The 25255-nt window shown below is 45.5% G+C and overlaps 1 protein-coding gene across 1 annotated transcript in view; it reads left to right on the top strand.

Moving 5' to 3' along the window:
* The window catches only part of LOC144754108 (E3 ubiquitin-protein ligase TRIM39-like), a 416694-nt gene that overhangs the window by 221099 nt on the left and 170340 nt on the right, over positions 1-25255 (top strand). Inside the window, exons 4-5 of the mRNA XM_078641673.1 lie at positions 13239-13261; positions 19715-19824. Of these exons, the coding sequence (XP_078497799.1) occupies positions 13239-13261; positions 19715-19824 (133 nt within the window). The remainder of the gene's footprint in view (positions 1-13238; positions 13262-19714; positions 19825-25255) is intronic.

Genomic DNA, 25255 nt, shown 5'->3' with positions numbered 1-25255 from the left:
TACCATACTGTAATCTGACCCTGAGTCTTGGTTAGGTTTCTTTCTGAATGCGGTGCTGGACTGTCTGGAGAGGAGACATGCCCTACCTACTGGGAAGAGGATTGCTGGACTCCATCCTACAGAGGAGAGCCTTCCATGGAAGAATTTCATCAGCTCAACTCCTAGAGAGCCTCGAGGCTGACCCTCTGCTGTGCAGGAAGGGTTGCTGACTACAGAGTGCTGGTGTCTACCTTAAATTGGCCCCAGAGGAGTGCAAGAACCACATTGGTGTCTTCTCCGGGAGTGGAGGTAGTAAGAAGGTAGCTAGGTGAGGCCATGCTGCTCCCAGCTCTGCAATCCAAGTGTGGATCCATTGTACGGTTGTGGAGTTTTGTCCAGGACTCTTGGCAAGCCAGGCACCGATCTATTTTAACTGTGAACTGCAGCGGACAGCTTATGAGATATTAAAGTTCTGATTTTAGCAGGAAGCTCTGAAACATTTAAGGCCCTAACATCATGGTTTTATTTTGATTATCTATGAGGCCGGGATTTGTCTTCCTGGTTCCCCTCTTTGTGTGGCTAGATTAATAAGTGTTACTAATTCTGAATGGGTTCAATCAAGGGTTCTTCAATTTGGATGGTGTCTTTGTTTTTGGTCTGGCCGGTTTCTGTGTGCAAGTTCAGAAATCTTGCAACAACTTGCTGTCTTTGTAGTGGTGCACAAAAGCCTGCTCCATAATATACACCGATATAGTACTCGATTCAAGCGTAATGACTGGAGTGTGTCGCTGACCTGTATCGAGTGGTAACTGAGGTTAGGAGGTAGCCTTATTGATGAATTGTTGTTTGCTGAGTTATGAGTCTGGCCCTCACCACTGGCTTGGGTAAGTCTGGGACTGCTTGGTGTTACTAGTCTGAGTTAGTCAGGTGCGAAAGAGAAGTACTTACAATCCAGTTTGGGATTTAGTTGTATGGTGCCCCCTGGACACTAATGCTAAATGGCTAGATTTGTCTCTATTGGAGCATGGTATGTGCCTTTATTGCCATGAAACCTCCCACACTGGATCTAACAGTACATTTAATAATCAACACATGGTTTAATTTTCCATGTTCAGCATATAGAAGAAATAACATAAACACACATAAAATATAATGGAAAGGTACTGTTAAGTGTATCCTATGATTTCAAGTGTCTGCTGCTCTTAGGTCATTGCAGATGATTACAGTCAATATAGGTAGGAATTGGAGTACATTATTATAAGTGTATCTCACTTCTGAAAATTCAGTAGTATATCACATCAAGGCAGTGCATAATTTGTAAAAAAAAAAAAGTTAAAATAAAAAGTAAGTATTAGGGCCCTTCTCAAGAGGCTGGTGCAATGCACCACCTATTTCCCCTACCAGCTCGTTCACACAAGTGTGACAATTCTAACTATTCCACCCCAAAGCTATCAGAATGACCTGGATGGCAGGTTTTATTAATTGTTATGTATGTTTAATAATTAAACACATTTGCTGTGCTCACCTCAAATTCAGACAAACAGTACCCCCATGTGGTGGACTGTCCTTTGTGCTGGCGTTGAGAATTATGTGGCGGTTCAGAGTGCCGGCTCAAATTAAGCAGTGCATCTAGGTCAGATGTAGGACACGACTTTATCACTAAAAAACTTAGTGAATGGAAACTTTGTATCTGCTTTTGTCAAACCTCACTCCTGTGCCAAATACTTTGATGTGCTTGTTTTTTATGCTAATTCGTCCTCCACTCTGTCTGATCTGTTTCGCTCTTTCCTATTCTAATTGTCAAACCTAGGAACACACAGAAAAAGTGAAAAAAAACACTTGAATTAACCCATATTGCTTTATTTTTCAGACTGAGGGAAAAGTGTCACAGGGTGTCTGGGACTATAATATTGCAACTCTATTATGTTGTGAGTATAGAGAGAGCAGTAGCACCCCTTCATCGTAGCTAAGGTCCACCCGTTGTCCCTTCATGTACTACAGCACCTTCATGTGTCGATTGTATATGACTCAACTGCAATCCCTAAGTGGTTTAAGCCCTTTTATGAATGTGTGACCTCCCCTGCAGTCCAGGGGGATCTTGAGCATTTTGGCATCGGCAGAGGGTGAAATTCTGCTCCATATTGGACAAAGCAGGCAAAAGAAGAGAGTGAGACTGACTCCCTCCGAGGAGGTTCAGTACTTCCATAAGAACGTTTGGATCATTTTAATGCATCATTTCTACATAAACTGGTAAAAAATATCCAGAGCTTCTGAAATGTCATTAATGAAACAGTATTAAACACAAAAGAGGGGCGAGGGTCAAGTCAATTTATACTCTACCACCCCAGACCCCCAAGAAACACTAATGTACACACAAGGGGGGTGTATAGAGTGGGTAACAAAAACAAATCGGATTAAACAAACAGAGACAGCCCCAATAGGGCAAATCGCTCTGTTTGAAAAAACTGCCCTCACTCACATACCGAAGTATGTGACATGCTTCATCATTGGGCATGCTTACAATACGCCCTGGTGTAGCCACACACAGGGCGGAGCATAAGGGAGGGGGAAAAAATAATAAACTTCTCTCAACAAATCATATAGTCAAGACAAGGAGACATAGACAACATATAACACAAATCTTGGTGAAAGCCGTGCTAGCACCAAGTGATCACCACTGAAAAGTGCGACGAAAGATGCAGTTAGGAAAAGTGATTAAAACTGATTAAGGGTGGCAACCAGAACACAACCTTTATTAAGCTTTTCTTGACACCCCTATCAGGATTAAAAAGAAGGAAAAGGATGGGAAAAAGCCTCAATGAGATAATTAGGAATCTCAAAGCTTCCCTCCTACCACTGCCAGAGTCAACATGTTTCGACCGCTCTGTATGTGCCCATCGAGTCACTCCGGTCTTCTACAGGACCGTCGCATTCAGTGCCACTCTGGGTTTCTCCGTACTTCGGATGATGATACCCCTGGGGTGAGGTAGGTCCACTAGATCCGTACCCCTCCCGTGATGTGTGTGGAGACAGTTCCCTCAAATGCGGGAGAACATTCACTGTCGTAATAAAAGAGAAGATAGTACAGACACTCTTAATGATCACATGTACTTACTATCATTCTCTTTTCATTATGTCTCTTTAAAGTCAAAACTCATTGGAACCCCTTATCTGATGGTGAGCTAAAATCCCGGTAACAAATTATACCATGAGTCCTGCTCAAATAAGTGTAATCGCTTGCACATATTTAACCTGATGAATACAGGGTGCAAGCCCTTTAAAAACGTCCATTGCCTCACATTTTGCGTGGTCATTCGTATCTCAAACCTAGCCCCTTCGATGTTCATGGGGCCGTCATTATACTACAACCCACTTCTCATCCTATCTTAGTGTCCCCACTCCAAACGAGTGTACGTGTATTTGTGCACTTACCGAGTTCATAGTATTAACAAACTCGAACTGGTGTCCGGTGGGAGGGACGCCAAAGAACACAATCTGGAATGAAATGGAATGGAATGCATAAGGGAGACGATGTTACCTCAGATGCCTCCATCTCCCGATGTGCAACTCTGTTTACACACGCTAAAACTATGTCTAGCATTGTTGTGCCTTCATCAGGTCTCAGCCATCAAATGCGCTCTATGCGCTCGCCCCCTCAAGCCTTCTCCTTACCGTTCTGTAGGCGAGTCCCTGTTTATTCACCTGCAGACCGTGTCACCGCGCAGATGATACGCGCTGTGTCTCTCCGTACTTTTAAAGAATGTCAGTACCGGTTTAGAGCGTCCCACGTGACCGCGTCATCGGCGTCGTCACGTGGGGCGCCAACGTACTCACACGTTCTCCACCTCATGGGAAATGTAGTTCCATGGGCGGATAACGACCCACGTAGTTGGTTCGAGGACCCTAAGATGCCGCAATGAGTGTGGTGATCGCCATCCACTCTAGAAGATGCCGTTACAATGGATGGCATTCTATCGCAGTGTGCCCCTAGATGTCATATTAATGTATAGGGGTGAGGTGGGGAAGGGGGGGGGGGTGGGGGAGGGGGAGGGGGAAAGGGGGGGAGGGGGTAGGCAGGGGAGAAAAAGAAAAAAGGAAAAATGGGGCCGGGCGGGGGGTGAATGTGTTAACCCTGTCAGCACCAGCCTCAGAAGATAACTGGATCAGGCAATCTATCTGAATAGAATAATCCTTCAGGGGTAAGGTAAACCACGACACCATTCAATCCATACCATGCGTGGTGTTATTATGGATGTACTATATGCTTTATGTCATACGGACTATAATACTCAAGGTCAGAGTTAGATCTCTTCCATTATGGGCGAACTCGAAGCCCTGTGGGCCATTAATATTGTTGTTGATGTCTCTCCCCAAAGCCATCGCTAACTCCTAGGAGCCCGAGAGTAAATGTTCACGGTAGATGTCACATCTCCTAGGAGGTCATCCGGGAGGGGAAATGAAGTGCAGATGGTAATAGCTCATGGAGTCATACAAATACCAATAGTGGCTCCTCATAGACCTCTATGGAATTTACAGGGTGATCAATGTGAACCTATCTCTTTACTCCATAGCACTTCACTATCTGCTCAATGCCTGCCCCGGAATATCATCATTTAGTCCCACCACATGGCTCTTCAACCGGTACACCCATCTCTTCTCCCGCCGGAGCAAGAGGCTTTGTTCATCAGCTTGGTGTCTACCTAATTGGATTTTCTCAATGACGGTCCACTTTAGGTCATCTATACCATGTCTTTTTTCTTTAAAGTGGGCTGTGAGTCTTGTGTTAGTCTTTCCACACCTAATCGTGCTTCGATGTTCTGTGATTCTCACGCGCACTTTTCTACTCGTCATCCCCACATAAATTTTTTGGCAGGGGCATGTTATCAGGTATATTACTCCCTGGGAATTAGAGTTGGTGTGAGATCTCTGTTCCCAGGGAGTACGAAGGCCGAGGTCAAGAGTTTTAGAGTTGCATGTAAGATGGCAGACGCTGCATGAACCGCATCTAGTGTGACCAGTCAGTTTAGGTAAGCCAGTTAGTGTGTTAGTCTCCCTTACTCCTCCCAGATCCCTGGGTCTAGTGTGTATTAAGAGGTCCTTCAGGTTCTGGCTGCGTCTGAAGGAAAAGAGGGGTCTTTCCATATTCATACCTCCTGTGTTGAGAATTTTCCATTTCTGTAGGACCAGGCGTTTTATTTGATGTGATGCCGTGTTGAAAGTGGACACAAACACTGGCTTTTTCATTTCCGGTCTAACAGTTTTAGTGAGTAGTGATTCCCGATTAGCATTGAGGGCCCTTTTCTTTGCCTTCTTGATCACTCTCAACGGGTAGCCCCTCTGATATAGTTTCTCTGTCAAGGCCTCCGATTCCGCCACAAAATCCTCCCTGTCTGAACAATTCCGGCGGATACGGAAGAATTGACCCACTGGTAGATTCTCCCGTAAGGAGCGTGGATGGAAGCTCCCAAAAGCCATTAGGGAATTCTTATCTGTTGGTTTGTGGAAAACCTTGGTCTTCAGGGTACCGTTGGTGGATTCGATCACTAGGTCCAAGAATGGTAAATGGGTTTTGGTGATAGTCGAAGTGAAGTGGAGGAATGGATTCTGAGCGTTGAGCCACTCCAAAAAGCGGTCGACAGATGTTCTCTCGCCCCTCCAAATCACTAAGACGTCGTCGATGTAACGACGCCACAATCGCAGATTGTTTGCCCATGGACCGTTGGTATCCAGGATTGTCATTTTTTCAAAGGCCCCCACATATAGCCCTGCTAGACTGGGGGCAAACACACTCCCCATTGAGGTCCCATGTGTTTGGAGGTACAAAGACCCCTCAAATTCGAAAAAATTCCTGGTTAAGGCTATTTCGGACAGATGTAGGATGAAGGTCTGTGGTGTTTCGTAGGGCCACTCCCCCTCAAAAAGTAACGTTTCCAAAACCCTGAGGGTTTCCCGTTGCGGTATATTAGTGCATAGGGCTTCTATGTCAAGCCCTATCAAGAATTCCTCGTCCGGGTTGAACGGCATCTCTTTCAACAAATTCAGAACATCTAGTGTGTCTCTTAGGTAGGTCGGTAGTTTTTGGACCATTGGCTTAAAATAGAGGTCGCAGAATTCGGAGAGGGGCTCCAGCAGGGACCCCATCCCGGAGACAATAGGTCTCCCGGGAGGGGGTCGCACTGCTTTATGGATTGAGTTGTATTATGAGGCATGGTATTATGAGGCATGGTGTGAAGTGCAGTTTTGTGGAACGTTGCTAAGTGGCATTGACTGGATTTATGTGGAGTGTATTTATGCAATATGGAGTAGAGCATAATTATGTGGAGGTAAATTATGTGGTGCTGAGTGGTATTATGTGGAGTGTAATTGTGTTGTGTGATGAATTGTATGGGATGAATTGTGGAATTGTGTGCCGAATGGAATTATGTGGCATGCTGTGGTGTATAATTGTGCGGAGTGGAATTATGCAGCATGTTGCAGAGTTGTATTTTGTGGAGGGTAATTATGGTTTTTGGAGTGGAGTGTAAATATGTTGTGTGAAGTATAATTATATAGGTTCAAGTAGAATTATGTGTAGTTGAATTGTGTTGAGTGGAGTGGAATTATGTGGTTTAGAGTGGTATTAAGTTGTGTGGATTGTTATTATGTGATGTGGAATTATGTGGTATGGAGTGAAGTGGAAATATGTGTTTTTTAATTTTTACGATTGTAATTATGTGGTATGAAATGTTGTAGGGTTACATTATTTATAGAGAATTGTGTGGGATGGAATTATGAGATGTTCAAATGTGCTGTGTGTGGGAGACTTAGCATAGCTGGCAAGGTTTCAGATTGCAATGTGTGACATTTTCATAATTTCAGTGTAATTATGAGTGACATTTCAACGACTATGAGTGACACTTTCTCCTGAGCAAAATCAAGCAAAGAAGAGGAGGGAAAGATATTAATATTAGAAATTTCGCCCATTTGAGCAACTAGAAACTCTAAGAAAGTCACTGAACTAAAGTGCGCTAACAGCAGGCTACTGAAAACTGAGCAGGGTTGGACAGTGTGAATGTCACCCAATATTACAGTTAACTTATGAGAACGTCACACTTACCAATCTGAAACCTTGCCATCTATGAGGGAATCAGTGTGAAAATGTGCTCTAATTGAGGTGTATTCCTCTGCACCCTCATGGTGACCAGCCTGCCAGGTGTCCTTGCAAACCTGCAAGCGCCAAGCACTTTTCCATCAGCTACTTGTTAATGTAGCTCTACAAAATAAATACATAGGATGCTCTCTGCAGAACTCAGAGTTTTGCCTGCGCCAGTTTACACTTAATCTTGTACTTTAAAAGTGCCACTTCTTTTAAGGTCCAATCAGGCCTCCCATAATGTGTCCTTAATCTGTGTAGAAATGCTGCAAAGTTGTTTTTAAATGCTAATCTGTGGTCAGATTAAACCTTCCAAAAAGAGCTGCTTTCATCTATGAGTAATCAGTCCGTTTCTGGGATGCTAAAATCACAGTAAGATTCAGTGACCTACCCTCTAGTGCCTCCGCAGTGATCTTCTGTCTGAGGTATGGTGCAACAGGGATCTAACATGTTTTAGGGCTATGTGGTCTAGACTGCCCTGGGCTGAAGTGTTTCGTCCATTTAGCCAGGAGTGTGAGGAGGGGAGATTCGAGCCTGAAGCAGTGTGTCCAGTGGTGCCTCTGATGCTCCCACTCTAGAGTTAGGCCACAGCTCCCTGTGCCACGGTAGGCACCTAGACCCTCAGCGCAATCAGTTTGTCTGCGGAGAAAGGTCTGTAGGTGCATTAATACAACACCTGCTGGACGAACGGGAACCTGAGGCCTCTTCTGTGTGTGTGTGTGTAAATTGTGCCTCAAAGGCCTGCGACCAGCAGGCAGAGGCCTGAATTTGAGAGGCTGGATCAGGAAATGTTGTAGACTGTTAGACCATGCCTCTCGATAGACTCTAGTGAAAAGAGGAGCATTGAGGACTGCAGGAGGGCCAACAGGTGTTGGATGGCAGCGAGGTGTCTGACCACAGTAACAGGTGGAACTACGAGAGATGACTGGAAGCGTTACCCCTCGGAGGAGCAATAATTCATGGCAGTAAGGGAAGGGGAGGTGATGTCTATGCATTCCGAGAGTGTATTGTGCGGTATCAATACAATGTCACCTGGGTACAGTGACGCTTTCGGAAAACCGTTATCACTCATTTAGCAATTACTCAATGTAACACCCCTACTCAGTGCAGCTATATATCTATCTTGCATCTGAAGAAATCAATGCTTTGACACAGGTAAGATGTTGCCAATACACCTAGGTCACAGGCGTTACAGGACTTTCTCAATTAATGTTTTTGTTTTCATTCCGGTATGTCTGCTGCTGAAAGTAGCTATTACCTCCATGTGACAGTTTTGAAGAAAACAAGTAGGAATCAGCCTGGAAACAGACTTCCTTTAATACTTACTCATCCTTATTTCCATTCCCCCAGCAACAGAACAGCAATTAAATTGGGCTCTTCAGCCATGTGGTGTCATCGTGTTGGAATCTTAGATCCTGGCTCCTCCATTCAGAGCGGCTGTTTTTGCCGATTGCTCCCCGCGGGTCACATCACCCACTCCAGAGTTCCGGTGCCCTTCTCAAGCCCCTAGCTCCGGTCAGGAAAAAGTCCTTGCAGATGTCACACTTGGAACAGCTGACATCGTAGGGCCGCCGGTGCATGGCGCTCGCCTTCAACAAATTCTCGCAAGACCTAACTTTATGGACATACTATGGAAATACGGCAAAATGTTGTGGTCATAGAAAAGGGACATTCATTACAGGACTACCACACAGGCAGCTCTACTGCATAACGAAATTTACCGCATCGCGTTTAAGAGATCGGGGAAGTGTAGGAAAGTGGGTTTCTGTTGCAGTAACCCCCACTTTTTGCCAGACTACTGATGCACTTTTACTAGGTGTGTCCTGGGTCCCTTCCAATCATGTTCCCAGGACCTGTGTTCTTTCCTCAAAACAAACCCAATTTGCATCTCCGTTCACAGGTCAGCCCCTCGTAAATGGTACCACAGGTACCCAGGGCACTGTGACCAGAGAAGGCCTCTAAGGGCTGCAGCACTTATTGTGCCACCCTTAGAGGTCCTATACCACTACACTCATACACTGCCTTTGCAGGCTGCATGTTATGGTGCAGAACAAAGTGAAGAATCGACATGGCTCACATCCCCGTGTGCCATGCCTACAACCCACTGCCCTGGCATAGATCAGTCACCCCTCTAGTTGGGTGCACTATAACAGTGGTGAGGGCACAGGTGCATGAGCCATGTACCCCTACAGTGTCTAAGTCCCTTCTTAGACATTGTAAGTGCAGTGCTGCCATTAAGAGTATATGGTGTTGGGAGTTTGTCGTTACGAACTCCACAGCAATATAATGGCTACACTGAAAACTGAGACGTTTGGTATCAAACTTCACAGCACATTAAACCCACACTGATGCCAGTGTGGATTTAATGAAAAATGCACACAGAGGGAATCTCAAAGATGCCCCTGAAAATGAACCCACCTCTAGTGACCTGATTGAGTGGCTGCTTAGGTTGCCACCGCCAGACATGTTTCTGGACCCCTGGGTCGAGAGCAGGGGGCCTGAAACAATGCACATCCTGGGACGAGGTGCCAAGCCTCCTCCCACAGGATGGGCAGATTTTCACGAAGGGGAAGCTTCAAAGGGTTGCCACCTTTGTGAGCTTCCCCAGACCACTCGCTGCTTTCAGCAACTAGTCCCCACTGGTTCTGCCCCCCACTTTGGGCAGGAGAACCGGCGGGAAAAACAAGTGAGGAAGAGAGGTGTGCCCACCTCTTCCAGCTCCACCCCTCAGGTGGGGGAGGCGAGGCGAAGCACAACTCTGAGTCGCCGCCATCTTGAGGATTGGGGACCCAACCAAACAGGGACAGGCTTGTGCCCCCTCCCACTTGAGGGTGGCACAATAGGGGGTGTACACACCCCAGGGAAGGGACGCATTGGTCCCTGCCCGCTACCTACCTGTAACGCCCCTAAATATAGTATTTTGGGGGCACCCTGAACCTTGCTTCCTCAGATCCAGAAATGACAAGAAGAAAAGAAGAAGGACCGAACAGTCGTGCAGCCAGCTAACAAGAGGAAGAAGCCCACTGACTTAGTCCCAGTCCTACATGCCTGTCTCCCCTCGAACTTGCTCCTGCCAAATCCCAGTGTGTCCTGCAGGAAGCAACCTCAAAAATACCAGAGGACCTGTTTTCCTTCACTCCCAAAGACTGCTTCTCCCGTGAACACCGGATTTGTTCAACTGCTACCTCTGGCAGCAGCCGGAGATGGCGAATCCAGCCCACTCTGCACCTGGCGAACCCAGCCGACGCTCAAATGGAAAAACACCATGAGGAGGTCACCCCAGCGATCCTGAACCGAGATCCGGCGACCAACTGACCTGCCTCAAGCCTCTATGCCGACGCCTGCAGTCTAAATCCAGAAGGCCCCCTAACAGTGACCAGGAGCTGGTAAGAAGATCCGACTCCAAACGGCACCCTGCACTCGACGCCCCACGGCTTTGTGTGCCCAAACCAAGTGTGCCTAACCAACCCTTAACTTCCCAACTTACCTCTCGAAGTGGTGGTACACCCAGAAGTCCTTTGTCTCCCTGCCTGCAGTGCTTTTGCAAACCGGAGGTTCTCCATTGAAAACAACAGGGTGCCCGACGTCGAAACAGCACTCTGCACCCGGCCGCCTCAGTGCCGCTGAGGGTGCACCTTTTGTGCGACTTTGTTTCCCCATTAGCCCTCACCTAAACCCTAGGAGCTTTGCTCCCACAACCCAGGGGAGCAGTGGGCGATGGTCACAGGTTCGCAATGCCTTCCGAGGGGTGGTTTTTAAGGCGGGTGGAAAAGCATACTCCAGGTTATGTAGGGGTGAGAGTAGAGTTAATGGATTCATTAATAGCATGCACGAAGGCAGTGATCTGTGTTTGGAGGTGGTTAACTGAGCGGGCTTCGCTTGAAGGTGGGTCATCAAGTAGGAAGATGTGTTTGGTGGGCCGGCTGGATGCAGTGTTATGTAACTTTGCTGGAGGGCGCAGCATCAGTATTTACTGATGTATGTAAATTGCCCAATGAAAGGGCGGTTGTGACCATTGGAGGAACCAGAATCCTTTTTTATGGCTGGGGTGAGCCCCTGCGGTATGGCGGGTCGCTGGCCTGAGAGCTCTTGACTGATGCAAAGAATGGGGGGCCCCCTCCATGTACTTTGCAGTGGGGCCCCCTCAAGTTTTGTTATGCCACTGACAGGGAATCTGTGATGCTTTCCCAAGGACTGCTGGGACTAAGAAGACAGAGGCACGGGAGGCGGCCGGCAGCTTAAGGTAAGTCTTCCTTTTTTTTGAAAATTATTATCAAACTTCCCCCGTGCTCCCCTCCCATGCTCCCCCCGTGTGCCCCCTCCACCTGCCACACTTCTTTTTGGATCTCAATCAATTTGGATATTGATACTAGGAGGAACAAATGGGGGACAGGGGAGAATGCCTGTCTGGAGGGTTTCTGTTTATATTGCAGCTAGAGGGGCAACCAGTTGAGTTGCAAACATTATAAAAATATTTGAGAGGGAACCGATCTGGACCGAGGGTATTTCTGTTACTAAACTGTGTATTACTAATTTGATTACAAGTTCTGTAGTCAGGCCAACAAGCTCTTAGCAGTGATGTTCAGGTATGCAAGGAAATGTTAGTGTTGGGCCAAGAACTGGGTGGCCTAAACTGCAGCAGGTCTGTGGGTGTCTTTGTATAGCTTTGAGTATTATTAGTGAAAAGCATTCAGTTTGTCATATGGGGCGTAAAGCACCGTGACAAGCAGGAGCTGTATACATACAATTGTGGTTGCTTGAATTGCTTGCATAAACAAAAGGAATCCTACCAGGAGAGGAGTGGTGGTAAGTAGTGAAGAGTTAAAAAGTACCTGGCTCGTAGGTGAAATTTTTTTTCATTCAAGACCTCGGGCTGGCACTATTAAAAGAAGTGAAGTGCGAGGTAAAGTCTGTCGTGATAATGAACAGTACCTCATGTGTGCGTCGACATGTTTCGGAGCTTGCGCTCCTTCTTCAGGACTGGAGCACAACTTCCCCACCTTAAAAGAAAACAAAAGGATGGTCACCCAAGGTATGGGTCGTTCTACAGGTGCAGTCACCTGGAACAAACCATTTAGCACAGTTGCCCTGTAAAAGAAAAGGACTCTCTTTTTCTTTTCTTTTCTTTTCTTTTCTTTTCTTTTCTTTTCTTTTCTTTTCTTTTCTTTTTCTTTTCTTTTCTTTTACAGGGCAACTGTGCTAAATGGTTTGTTCCAGGTGGTTCACTACCTACCACCACTCACATTATCATCCTTATCACTTGCACCACACACACCACACATAGTCATTTACCAGTGCTCCCGCGTAGTCGTAGGTCGCAGCACGCCGCATCCCGTTAGAGGGGTGCGAAGACCCCGATGATGAAGCATGACACCAAGGGGCCTTTTGGTGTGTGAGGGGTATTTTACCAAACACTAAGTGCTCCCATACCCTTTATGGGCAGCACTCCTCTCCTGGTAGGATTCCTTTTGTTTATGCATACAAGTCTGTGGAGTAAGAATCCTACTTCAACTACTCTACCTCCCTCTTTTGTTAATTTTGCTTGAATTGCTTGCCATATGAGCCACATTACCAGTCCTCTAACCATATCACCCTCTACATGTGTCTTAAAGTATAGTTAGTGTAGTTTAAACAACAAAGACATTCCATTAAAGTAGTTGTCAGTGCAGCAACCCTGCCCTGACTCACTTCTTGTCCTGTCTGCACTGCCTCTGCCAGACTTTGTACAGCCCACACCTAGAAAGGTAGAATTCTCTACTTCTACATCAAAATGCTCATGAACAATTCTCATAATGCTCTTAAAATTTAAATGTGCATGATAGCCTGATGGTCACAAAGGATTTAAAGGAAACCTGAGTAAACTCCCATTGTGCACGGATCCACCGTTGGTATTTATTGCAGGTTTGCCTGATCTGATATGGTCAGGTTGTTCTGAGACTAAACGACTATTAGTCAGAAAAATAAAAGTGTTAAATGTTGAAGATATGTTGTTTATATTGTATTCTCTGATATTTAGATGGTTCATTTCCTCCAATCACAGATCAGGGCCAATCTACAATAGAAATGAATGCTTCAGTGTATGCATGTTTGCATATTTACCTTCTCTTCTTTCTTCATTTCTCTCTAGGATGTGAAAAACATTTTAAGGAGGTAAGTTCACTTATGTTTGTCAATTTGTTTTTCCAGCACTCTTTTTAAGTTCAAATAATTATACTATACAGCAGTTAATTAATATGGTATTTCTTATTTTTTACAATTACATGGTGTAGCCTCAGACCAGCTCTCAGGAATCCCGCTGTGCAGGACTTACAGGAGGTTCCAGGAGGGCTTCTTCTCCGCCAAGCCCCTCAAGAGTAAAGTGAACTTCACCCCCCAATCAATAGCACGCCAGGAGGCTTGTTTGCAGAGTGTTGGAGAAAGGGGTTGTGGCATCTGAAGACCTCTTAGCAATCCCGCTATTTGTGACTTACTGGAAGTGACAAGAGTGGTAATAGGTCTCCAAGGATGTCCTTAGGGGCTAACTACCCCTCCTGTTGCCCAGGGTGTGGTAGGGCACCCACACTAGAGGGTGGGCCCCAGGGGAATGGGTCCCCGAGTCGAAAATCATCCCGAGATGGGGGGCCGTTGGACCCCCTCCTTTTAAATGTTTGACTATTTTTTCAAAAGGTCAGGTCCCGGGACATGGGTTCCCTGGGGCAAAAATCAGCCCAGAGAGGTGGGCCGCACAGCACACCCATTTAAAAAAGGCATGGCGCCGGGGGATGTGGTCCCTGCAGTCTAAATTGACCCTAGGAAGGAGGGCCATGCAGCCCCCCTCCGCCTCCCCTAAAAAAAAAATCTTTTTTCTTAAAAAGGACTGCCAAGTCACAGGAGGCCACTCCCCTTTTCTCTACCACTCCGCCAACACACCTGCTGGTGCACTGCTGGTGCACTGCTGGTTGGGAAATGTAGACACTTTGGCTGCAGGGGGTCCTTGGGGGCCAACAAGCTCTCCTGCTGCCTCCAGTAAGTCCCACACAGCAGGATTTCGAAGAGGTCTTTGGAGGTCATACCCCCTTTCTCTACTAGTCGGCAAGCATGCCTCCTGGTACACTGTTGGTGGGGGTGGTGAAGTCCCCTTGGCTGCTGAGGGTCCTGGGGGCCAACTACCACTCCTCTTACCTCCAGTAAGTCTTACACAGTGGAAATGATGAGAGAACTTTGGAGACCCGCCCCCTTTTTCAACCACTCCACAAATGCGCCTCCTTGCACAATACTGGTTGGGTAATTAAGTCCTTGTGGATGCAGAGGGTGAGGTGTGGCGCAGTGGCCAGAGCATCTGACTCCAGAGCACTGGGTTCAGGACTGAATCCCCAGTGGCAGCTCAGCTCAGCACCATATGGCTCTGAGTAATAGCTCACTTAATCTCGCCAAAGTCCCCAAACACCTTGGGTGATATGTTCGCTCTTTATAAATATGGATTATTATTATTATGATTATTTTTATTATGTTGGGGGCCAAGAAGCCCTCCTGTTACCTCCAGTAAGTCCCTTACAGCAGGATTCCTGCGAGCTAGTCAGAGGCCTGCCCCCTTTCTCCATCTATGCAAACGTGACTACCAGTTAAAAGAACATAGAAATTCACTTAAAAAAAGAAAGGCTAAAGGTACATTATAGTTATTAAATATATTTTGAAAAATCTTAGAAATTCACAGAAAAAAAAAAGGTTACACAGACGTTACAGTTAGGCTCAGATTTCCCTTGGACAAAACCAGTAAAATTCAGCAGTTACAGTTACCTAAGCTAACTATAAATTACGATCCCGCAAAGAACTGCTTATGTCCTCCTTGTGTGTCCTCGGTTTAAATTGGCTACAAAAGGTGGAAGATCTTTTTCGGCCCTGCTGCCTAGGATCTGGAATAAACTGCCTGAGGCTCTTCGCAAGGATGGAAACAGGCTCCACTTTAGGAAGATCCTAAAGACCATCTTGTTCAGAGCAGCGCTAAGCCCAGTATAACTTCCACTCTTTTCCCCGTCGCTGATTAGGCTGTTATGTTTTGTGGTCAAAAGCGCCCTGAGACCTGCCGGTGAGTTGGCGCTATATAAACCCACACTAACAATAACAATAACAACATATTACAACACTCATGACATAGTCAGTGACATCACTGATGACATCTCAAATGACAAAATAATTTAAAGAATCACATCATAATACCCTTGGGTTTGAATAACGTGGATATTTTCTTACTGCTTTTGTGCCACAGAAGAGTCTAAGGCACCACAAAACATTTTTTTATGTTGTAGGAGGCTGCAATAAAAACAAGCATTAGCAGATCCAATAGGTCTCGCCTTTGGGACCTTATACGTTTTTAGCCAGGCAACAGTTGATGTTATTGAAACAAGGATTTTGTGCTTCATAACTAACTACTTATAAGGTCCCAAAAGCGAGACCTATTGGCTATGCCAATGCTTGTTTGCCTTGAAGGTTCGGCTAAGGTTTCGGCTTTTAGAGCTAAGACAGACGGCTGGCTCAGCTCTCCCCAAGTCTGTCTAAACATCCTCCCACCCCCTCCACCAAAATGTAATGTCTCCCGCGCCCTTTAAAAATTCTTCCTTTTGAAACATGGATTTCTTATTTCTTCTACTTATAGAGAGCGCAATGATTTGCGTAGGTTTTCTTTGATAGTCTAAAACAGCTTGATGTTTTGACATTCATGTAGTAATTTAGCTACATATTCGTCTGTTTTCAAAACTATTGAAGGCACCTACTGGCCGGGGTGAAAGCTTTCCGTCCCGTTCTGTGTTGGGATTTGTAGTTTCGTTGTAATGCCTCTAGCCCCAGCAGCGTGATTGGCGAACTACATTTCCCAAAGATGCTAGCGAGGGACAACATACAATGGTGACTTATCGCACAGCTATTGGCAGGTTGAGATGTCAGAACTTCAAATTGAACCGGCGCAGAATTTCTGTAGACGACTAGCGAAAACCAGCGTCTGACGGTGAGAGGAGGCTCCTGTATCGCGGTGAGACAGGTAAACACGTCTTGAATTTAATAGCTGATTTTGAGGTGGGTGAGGGGTGCTGTGGCGTCCCAGACAGCGTCAACGTCAACTGTATAGGAATCAGTCCGAGGGATTTAAGATTGGGTGGTCGCGCTTGTAGTTTTTGTGAGACCGCGAACAACCCCAAGAGGTCTTTTGTCGCAGTACACGGCGATGGAGGAATAGGTGGTTATCTTGATTTGCTTCCATGCAGGACTCATTCATCTAAATGTTGATGTGGTTACCCCAAAAGACACCCCATTTTATATTTGTTTTAGTGGCTTGTAATCACTTCGAGGAATTGAGGTGAAACTCCCTGTTCGAACGCAAATTCCTAATTGTGTGCTTGTTGTCTTTGGAGGCCGTACGCTTCCGCTCTGCCTCGACAACGTGTATGTCTGCTTGACCTATTGTTGCCGATTCTTAACAGTATAACAAGCATTGGCCGCGCAGCAGTAAAGCCGCGCGGCCGTGAAAGCGATTATCTGTAAAAAAAAAAGTGCGCGCCTCGTGCGGCAACAGGGGGACAGTGCCTGCGCGATTTTCTTGCGGCTGTGTGCGACCATATGGTGCTGCACGCTCCCGCAAGGAAATCGCCAAGATGTGCACACGTTGCATTGCAAGCAATGCAACGCATGCACGTTTTTGCCTGGAAAGCTGTGGTGATGCCTACAGGTATCTCTCCTAGTAGCGCATGTGCCCTGCATAGGCGAGACCTAAACAATAAGTCTCCTGGGCCATTGAGAGCTTACTTTTTTTTTTTAAAGCACACCAAGCTAAGGCTGTATGGTCTTCAACTCGGGCTCTGGAACCTCTTGAGGTTGGTTGTATGGTTTCCCTTTGCACCATGAAAGATTTTAAAAGAAAGGTTCAAAGACAAGTTAATGTTATTTGATAAAAGGTTTTGATGAAAATATTGTATGACAATCACTTTTATTAATCATTACAATGTTTGAATTTATGAAGTACACATTTGATTATTATTATTGGTGACTTTTTGGCAAAGACAATATGTCTGCCTTACTGAAAGTAACATCCTTTGTATTGTTACAAACAGTCAGCTGTGCGCGACTACTTTAGGCAGGGCGTAGGATCTGTCTGCAGGCCAGCCCTTTCACCCAAACTCATGCCGTCCAGCCTCAGACCACAACCTGCACCCATACTCACATTATGCATGCCGAAGCCTATGCACAGTGAGGGGATGGGTGCCTGTGGGAGGTTGGGTGCATGGATTGGCCAGAAGCAAGGCACTGTGCTCAACCACAACCTTCCACAGCCGAAGGCCATGCTCAGTGGGGAGTTGGGCCCCTCCAGGGAGAAAGGCGGAGCCCCTGGTCACAGGCCAAGGCTCTACTTCCAACCCTTTGCCATCACAGCAATGGACATCTTACCTTATGTTAAAGCGACGTTCTCATTGTTGAGAACGTAAGTTAAAATATACCATTTTAAAGAAACAAAACCACTGAAATTCATCAGTTATAATTATCTCAAATACCTATAACTTTCGCACTAAATTCACGATAACTTGAGCCCTTGCCACGCTGCACTGCTAATTACCTCACATATTCTATCACTCAGACATGTGTTGTGATATTATTGAGATTATCACTGCCACTGACATCATTAATGTCAACACTGTGCAGGACAGCAGTGGGAGCTATAGTTACTTGGTTAAAAGTTAGAGATATTTGGACGGTAAATCTGTAGAAACTCCTTGAATCTTTGTTCACAGACTATCCACGTAACCCCATTGGATTAGTGAACTTTTAACTCCCACTGTCCAATTCGGGTTTGCGGTTCACTTACCCCAAAGCTCTGATTGGTAGAAAATCTATGTTGCAAGCGCCATTCTAAGGCTCAGTGCTGTGTCCACAAATCCTGGTAAAAAGGGAGTATGAACCAATGGGGGACAGGTAGATCATCCCCTGATACACTAGATCATGCATGGATGTCCCAAAGGGACCACATATGTTTATCAAATAACTTACAGGAAGGAATTATGGACCCTTTTTCACCCTACCACCTTAGAGTCAGGACTCATGTCCAGGTGTGTGAACCCTGCCTGGATGCAGCAATGCCATCAAGGTTCCCACAGCCCCTAAGTTGTATGTACTCTTAAAAAATAACAGTAATATTGAAACCTGAATAAATACTAAATTTATATAATAAAAAAATAAAAGGGCTACACCATTCTTGGCCACTTACTGTAAGTTGTGCTGCTCGTGGTAGGTGTTGCCATATATATTTTGTCTTTGTGTTTGCTGTACAATATATAGTTGCAGAGTTGATATACACTACACTGGATGGAGAACTGTGGGTACTGTTGATAGTCAGCCTAACTTCAGAGCCTGAAACATGGCACTTGTGGGTTTTCACAACACAGACACTTGTAAATTTCAGGTTCTGATGGTTCATGTTCATGTTCATGTTATGGGTTCTTGTATAGCGCACTATCACTCCGAAGAGTATCTTGGCGCTGAGACTTCCTGAGTCTAGCAGATGAAAAAACTAGACCGTACAAGAGAGGAGACAGGATCATATTAAGGTTTGGCATAGTTTGTCTGGTAGTGAGTAGATCCATGTTTTTTGTTGTTTTCTGAAACTAACTTCTGTGTTAGCGGCACGAAGAGATTGAGGAAGTTTGTTCCATGCTTTCGTGCCGATCACAGATAGGGATTTGCCACCTTTCGTTATCAGTCTGAATTTTGGGACGGTAAGCAGATTAGATGATGAAGATCTCAGTTCACGTACAGGATGGCATTGTTTGAAGTATTTTTGTAAGTAGGCTGGGCCTTGATGGTGAAAGGCTTTAAAGGAGATTGTCAGAACTTTGAACAAAATACGCTTTTGTATTGGGAGCCAGTGTAATGCATTTAGCGCGGCAGAGGCTGAAGCTCTTTTTGTCCAACCTAGAGCAAGCCTGGCTGCGGCATGTTGTACCATCTGCAGTTTGTGAAGGGCAGCTTTATTTAGCCCAGCATACAGACCGTTGCAGTAGTCTAACCGAGAGGTGAAAGTACTGGTCTGAGCCCAGATCATCTCTACCTTCAAGCTTCACTTTTCTTTGCATTACATACAAGTCATCCCATCCTTGCCGCATAAGTGTTCCTTCTAGTCACCCTCAAGAATCCTATTACATAGTTGTAAAACCCCCAGCAAGAGCAGTAGATGTACAAGCCCAGCCTCTGCTTTCATCTGTGACAGCCAACTCTAAGTCCTCATAGAACACTCTCATATCTTCCTATTACACTGATACAGAGAGATGCTCACCAAGCAAAAGATACTACACAAACTCCAGCTCCATTTCTTGTTGCACCTTAGAAGGTATGCATTCATCTCATTAGCATCCATGCATGTCCATTCGTCCTCCTCAATTTGTGTCTTCAGAAAAGATGAATGCTTACCACCTGGTATGCTTCAGATAACCCTCAGGTATCTCATGGTAGAGAATTTCTGTTCTCACATTTCTCTTCTTTTTCACTTAATTATCTCATAGCATAGAAACACTAAACCCTTACCCCCAAACACTACTCAGGTGTAAAGTTTAAATGTCATCTACAGTGTTGCTCTCTGATTCTCAGGTGTGATGAAGTGAAGATTTTGAAGCCTAAGAAAGATGACGTTGTGGAGAAGACTTTGCAGAGCATTGGAGAAGATGCCTCACTTCAGGAGAAGCTCTTGGAATTAAAAGGTACTTAACTTTGGACATTTATGGGAGACTTGTATGTGTTAGCTATTTCTATTTGAGAGAGAAAGTTAAAAATGATCTCGAAGAACTGGACATATTTGAAAATGGTGTATTGCCAACATCATACCTTTCACAAATGGTAGTACCAAGCAGCCTAGGCTCATAGTTGTGTGGAAAAGTAAATTTTGCCATGTTCTGTGTCCCTACGTGTTCCCCATCTTATGTTGCATGTGCATGATTAATATGCATATGTATCCCCCGTGATTGGTTAAAGACGCAATTATAGTTGTGTCCATCTCTAGTATGCCAGTTTCCAGTTCTCGTGAAAACTACGAGTATTAGGCCTATGTAAAGCTACGTTGCCACGTTTCTCAGTGTGCACGGTATTTCATTGAAAAGTCCCCGTTTCCAGGCCTCAAAAGGGCCCGGACACCAGATTCAGCTCCTGTCTCCTGAGCCCTCGCTGAGGAGCGATACAGCCCCCACCTGTATTCCTGACCCTTCACTTACTTCCTGCCTCACAGTGCCCGGCTCGGCCTGGCTCTGCCTGCTAGTCTGCCAAGAGTATGTTATGATTCTAGTTATCAGTCCAGCCCTCCTTCTCTGCATTCCTAAGCTACTGAATCGCATCAATAGTTTCCGTCATGGTCTAGCCTTTACGTCTCCATGTAAGAGAAATACTGCATTTAATGGTCATTTAATATTCCTCAACACGCACTACATGTAGAATAATGCATGCACCAGTCTTAGAATCTGTTAGCCTTTACCCCGATAACTTTTGGATTCTATCAACATGTTCTCCAAACATCAGATACTAGATAGTGTCTAGGTACATGTCGCTCTGACTCTCCAGACTTCAGTCTCTGCTCCTAGCGCAGAAGTCATAGCCCCCAGCTTCTCCTAGTAACACGTCATTGTCAGTTTGCGCGCACCATTAGGTTAGAGGTCCCGGCTCCTTAGGTAGCCCCCTCCATGTTTCCGCCCCATTTATGACATATTCTGTTGCGTTTACATCACATGTCTATGTATACGCCTCCTGTTACACCCACTTTCACCCTTATCTTTCGCGACTGCTATGCACCACACCCACTGCTCCGCCTATTGTATGTACTGTAATGAAATTGTTTTAGTATATATACTTGTGCACTGTTATTAAATGTTACGCCGATCCTGCCCGTGCTAGCTAGCCAACCCAGATCTTGTCCGTGCAGGTTGTCCTGTTCCTGTCCTTTATGCTGTATTAAACCTGCAAACTCCTACTACCTCGAATCTTGACTCTTATTTATTGAGCTATCTGTTATTACTATATCCAGTCAAAAATAGATCCGGTATTATTTATTTATATACCACATAATGGCGCCCGAATAGGGACTTGCCCTTTCCCCACGCGCCGGTGAAGCCACGTATGCCCCCTGACCCTCTGCAGCCGTGACGGAACTCTTCTGCGCACCGGCAGATATTTCTGCTTCAAGTATCCCTCAGGCCCACGGAGGAGACGGAGGTTGCGGTCCAGCATCCAGCCGAGGCGGTGGAGGAACGCGGCGAGTCCCGACCAGAGCCCAAGCCGAGAGTCCAAGGTCCGAGGTATCCGGAGGCCCACCCGTAACTGAAGTCCGAAGTTCGTCCGTCCGGCGTCGAAGCAGTCCAGTCCAGTCCGAGGCCTTCCGTTCTTGCTGCCCGGTGAGTACCGTTGCTGGGGTAGTATCTAGACAGGGTCAATCTAATTGACTCTGGTCCGTGGGTTTTGGTGGTACACAGACCCAACACGAAGTGTCCACTCCGGTGGATGCGGGTCCTGACGTGTCTCTTTATGAGACCGGTAAGTTCGTACTGTTTTAGCAGTGCATCTAGTTTCTGTTCTAGTCAGTTCTGTTCTCGAGAGAATTCATGTATTCTGTTTTCAGTATTCCAGGTAGTATTCTGTTCGAACTGTTATTTTAAATGTTCTTCATGTATTTTAATGTCGTGGTATGAAAGTGGTGTAATTATCGTGTTCATTTTGTATTGTATTGTGTCTAGACTACAGTTCAGTCATGCCTTTGTTTTCCAAACTACGTCAGCTAAAAGCCAGAAAAGGTCTGTTAGAAGCAGCAGTTCCTGTCCCGCCTAGGGACAGTCCAGGTCATTTTATGTATCAAAAGCATGGCATAAGTGCCATATTATATCTAGATTTATGGGTGGAATACACCAAACAGTTAGAAGAAAAGTATAGATGGCCCGTATCAGGTACGTGGGATGCCGAGTGCATCATGCGAGTAGAAGAAGCATTATGGAAAAAGAAAGCCAGACAGTCACAGAAAGATGCCATCGAGTTATGGCGCAAAGAATCTCATAAAAGAACCGAAAAAGAAATCAGAAAGTCAGAATTAAGTAGAGAATCCTTAGAAAGAGCCCAAGAAAGGGAACTAATCGAGATAGGTGAACGAGTTAAAACCGAACAGTCAGACAGACAGAGGAATGCCCTCATTAAGGGTATGTATCCTCTTCTTGCCGAGGGCTTGTCAAAAGCAACCCCGGAGGCATCCAGTAATTTTCCACCACCCTTAGTTCCGATCAAGCTACGTCACAAACCGACCGCAGCTGATATTTTTATCTCGTCCTATTTGGACGACACAGTCCCGGAATATGCAAATCCTGTTCCGCCAGTTCCTGTAAATAATGCAATTCCTGCTCCTCCAGACACCGGGGCACCTTTTGCAGTACCTGCTACGGTACCCCCGGTCCAGCCCACATTACAATTTCCCGCCGCGCCAGCACGAAGAGTATCAGTCGACGATTCCAGTATAGGGGCCGCAGGAGGAGGTCCTCCTGGTACCCCGCCACCACACCAACGTGTAACGTTAGTCGAGTTACATGAACGTGCGTTACAGCGTACGCCTAAATATAAGTCCGTTGCAGAAATCCGACGAGCCCTTACTGAATGCCGCTATGATCCAGTCCCAGGCGATGATAGTACGGTTATATATTCCATACGTGTAAGACGGGTGACCGGGTATTTGGACACCCTACCGGATATGAAAGAGGATCTAGACAGAATATATCGTTTCATCCGTACAGGGGATGATCCAGAAAGTATTGGCGAAACCATGTCTCAAAGGAAAGCTGAGATCCAGCTCATGATATTAAAGTTTCTGATTAATTGTTTAATAAGGGAACAAGATTACCCGTCCAAAGATCCGACCGAAATGAGAACTCTGACAAGGTGGAGTGATAATATAGCCGAGGGTAAACACAGAACCATCAGTAGTATAGAGAGTATGTACAAGAAAATTCGTAAGGAAATAATAAGGTTACACGAACAACGTAAAACAGCACAAGTAAGCGAGAAAGAGAATGACTCTCCTACAGAAGAGGTAGAGGACGAGAATCCCACCAGAATAGCGTATGTAGGTAGATCTAGATTTCCAGACCGCCATTCACGTCTGGAACACAAGAAAATCTTTCATCATCCAGCACCGGAACAAGGTTCTCTAGAACAAGTATTTCAAGCTACCGATCATATCCTGAAATCACGAATTGGTTATAGTGAGTTAAGTACTATGCATGACCAAGAACTAGCCCGATCAGCAGTCCGATGGACTTCTGATTCTACCACTTTTCCGGACGAAATAGTGGCACAAATGTTTCTGAAACTGCCCCCAGCCGAGCAGCGACTGGTGGGTATGTATATGATTCAGCACCTCATTACACTCTATGAGGGTCAACATTCCGATCCAGGTCCGTTACACGATGTATTGAACGAGTTACTCCAGTATAAATGGAAAGGTCTAGGTACCGATTTAATTAGTGTTATTCTAGAACAGCGTCACAAATATAGAACGTTTTTGAACCCGCATTTTGTTCATGTCTCACCTCCAGAAAGTAAACCGTTTTACATAGATAGACAGCACCCGCTACGAGAAGTACACCCAGTCAGGACAGCAGATGGTGAAATGCAACGGGTATTTGTTTACACCCCGATTACAAAAATGGAACTCTTAGAGATGAAGAAATGAATTCCTTGTCATGACAAAGATCCAGCAGGGTTCCACCGAGAATTAAAAGACATGCTCCGTATGGGAGAATACACGTATCCAGATATTATTACAATGTTGAAAGTCCTATTGCCCGCAGGGGTATACGAAAAACTCAAGGAAAAAGAATGGGAGGTGGGAGAGAAAAAGATCGATTGGGCAGTTCTAGAAGCTGAAGATAAGATACGAGTACCAGGTACCGGTCTTGGAGACAAATGTAAAGAATTACCTGAATTATTAATACAAGTTTTGCCTAGATTGTTAGCAACTAAAAAGGAAGACTGGGATGCAATCTCAGCCTGTAAACAGAAACCAGACGAAGATACGAGTGATTTTTATTCTAGGTTTGAGAAATGTTTTAGCATTAACAGTGGACTCAAGACGAGTAGCGAGTCATACCCTCATCTTTTTGTTACTAAATTAGTCGAGAATTCAAGTCCACAAGTTAAGAATCGAGTTTTGAAAGTCGAAAGTACATGGCAAGCTAATACTCCGTCACAAATGCTTCAGATGCTTCAGTATCACCAGAATAGAATCAGAGAAGAGCAAGAACACGAGAGAAAACGTATGAAAGACACGAAAATGAAAGTACTAGTTGCACAATCTGTTCCTCAAGACAGTCAGAAGAGGGGTCCGAATCAAGTCAGTCATCCTGCAGCTCCCGTTAAAGGGACCTGCAATTATTGTAAACAGCCAGGTCATTTCATAAACGAGTGTGCAGTTCTGAAACATAATATAGCTACCGGTAAAACTAAAGAAAGACCACGTCCGCCTAGACAAGAACAAGTTTCACAGACTTCTCAGCCACAGAATGCACAACAGACAGTTCCAGCACCGCAGCCTATTGCTGCAACACAGCATGTTACACAGCAGATGTACCAGTATGCCCAGACAGAGTATCCAGAGTATCAACAGTATTCATGAAACAGCCTGGAGAGGGAGGTAGGCTTGCCTCTCATCGAGATTCCTGTAGATCAAGAAGGTCCCTATGTTCATAGTCAAGTATTAGGGAAAGACAGAAAGTTTCTGATTGATACAGGGGCAAGTAGGACTACCATAAGTCACGCCGAAGTTCCAGGGGCTCCGCTCTCAGGCTCTAGAAATGTTTCCCTTGGATTTTCAGGAAAGCCTATTGTAAACGAGATATCTAAGCCAGTTACTCTAGAAGTAGGTCCATTGTCCCGTACTACTGATCTGTTACTTACGAAATCATGTCCAGAAAATCTGTTAGGCATTAAGACACTGAAAGAATTAGGTGCAGTTATTTGCTGCTCCCCAGAGGGAATACGGTTGTTTTTACGTGACTTCAAGGGTCACTATGTCTTACGAGATTTTGATCCGAGATTGTCTAATGTTCCGCAGCATCTATGGGCGCAAGGTCCAACTGATGTAGGTTACATGCAAATCACACCCCATCGTGT

Source organism: Lissotriton helveticus, chromosome 5_1 (assembly GCF_964261635.1).
Source record: "Lissotriton helveticus chromosome 5_1, aLisHel1.1, whole genome shotgun sequence".
NCBI classification, from domain to species: domain Eukaryota; kingdom Metazoa; phylum Chordata; class Amphibia; order Caudata; family Salamandridae; genus Lissotriton; species Lissotriton helveticus.
Note: the sequence above shows the minus strand (reverse complement) of the source record. Positions and strands in the feature narration are given on the sequence as shown.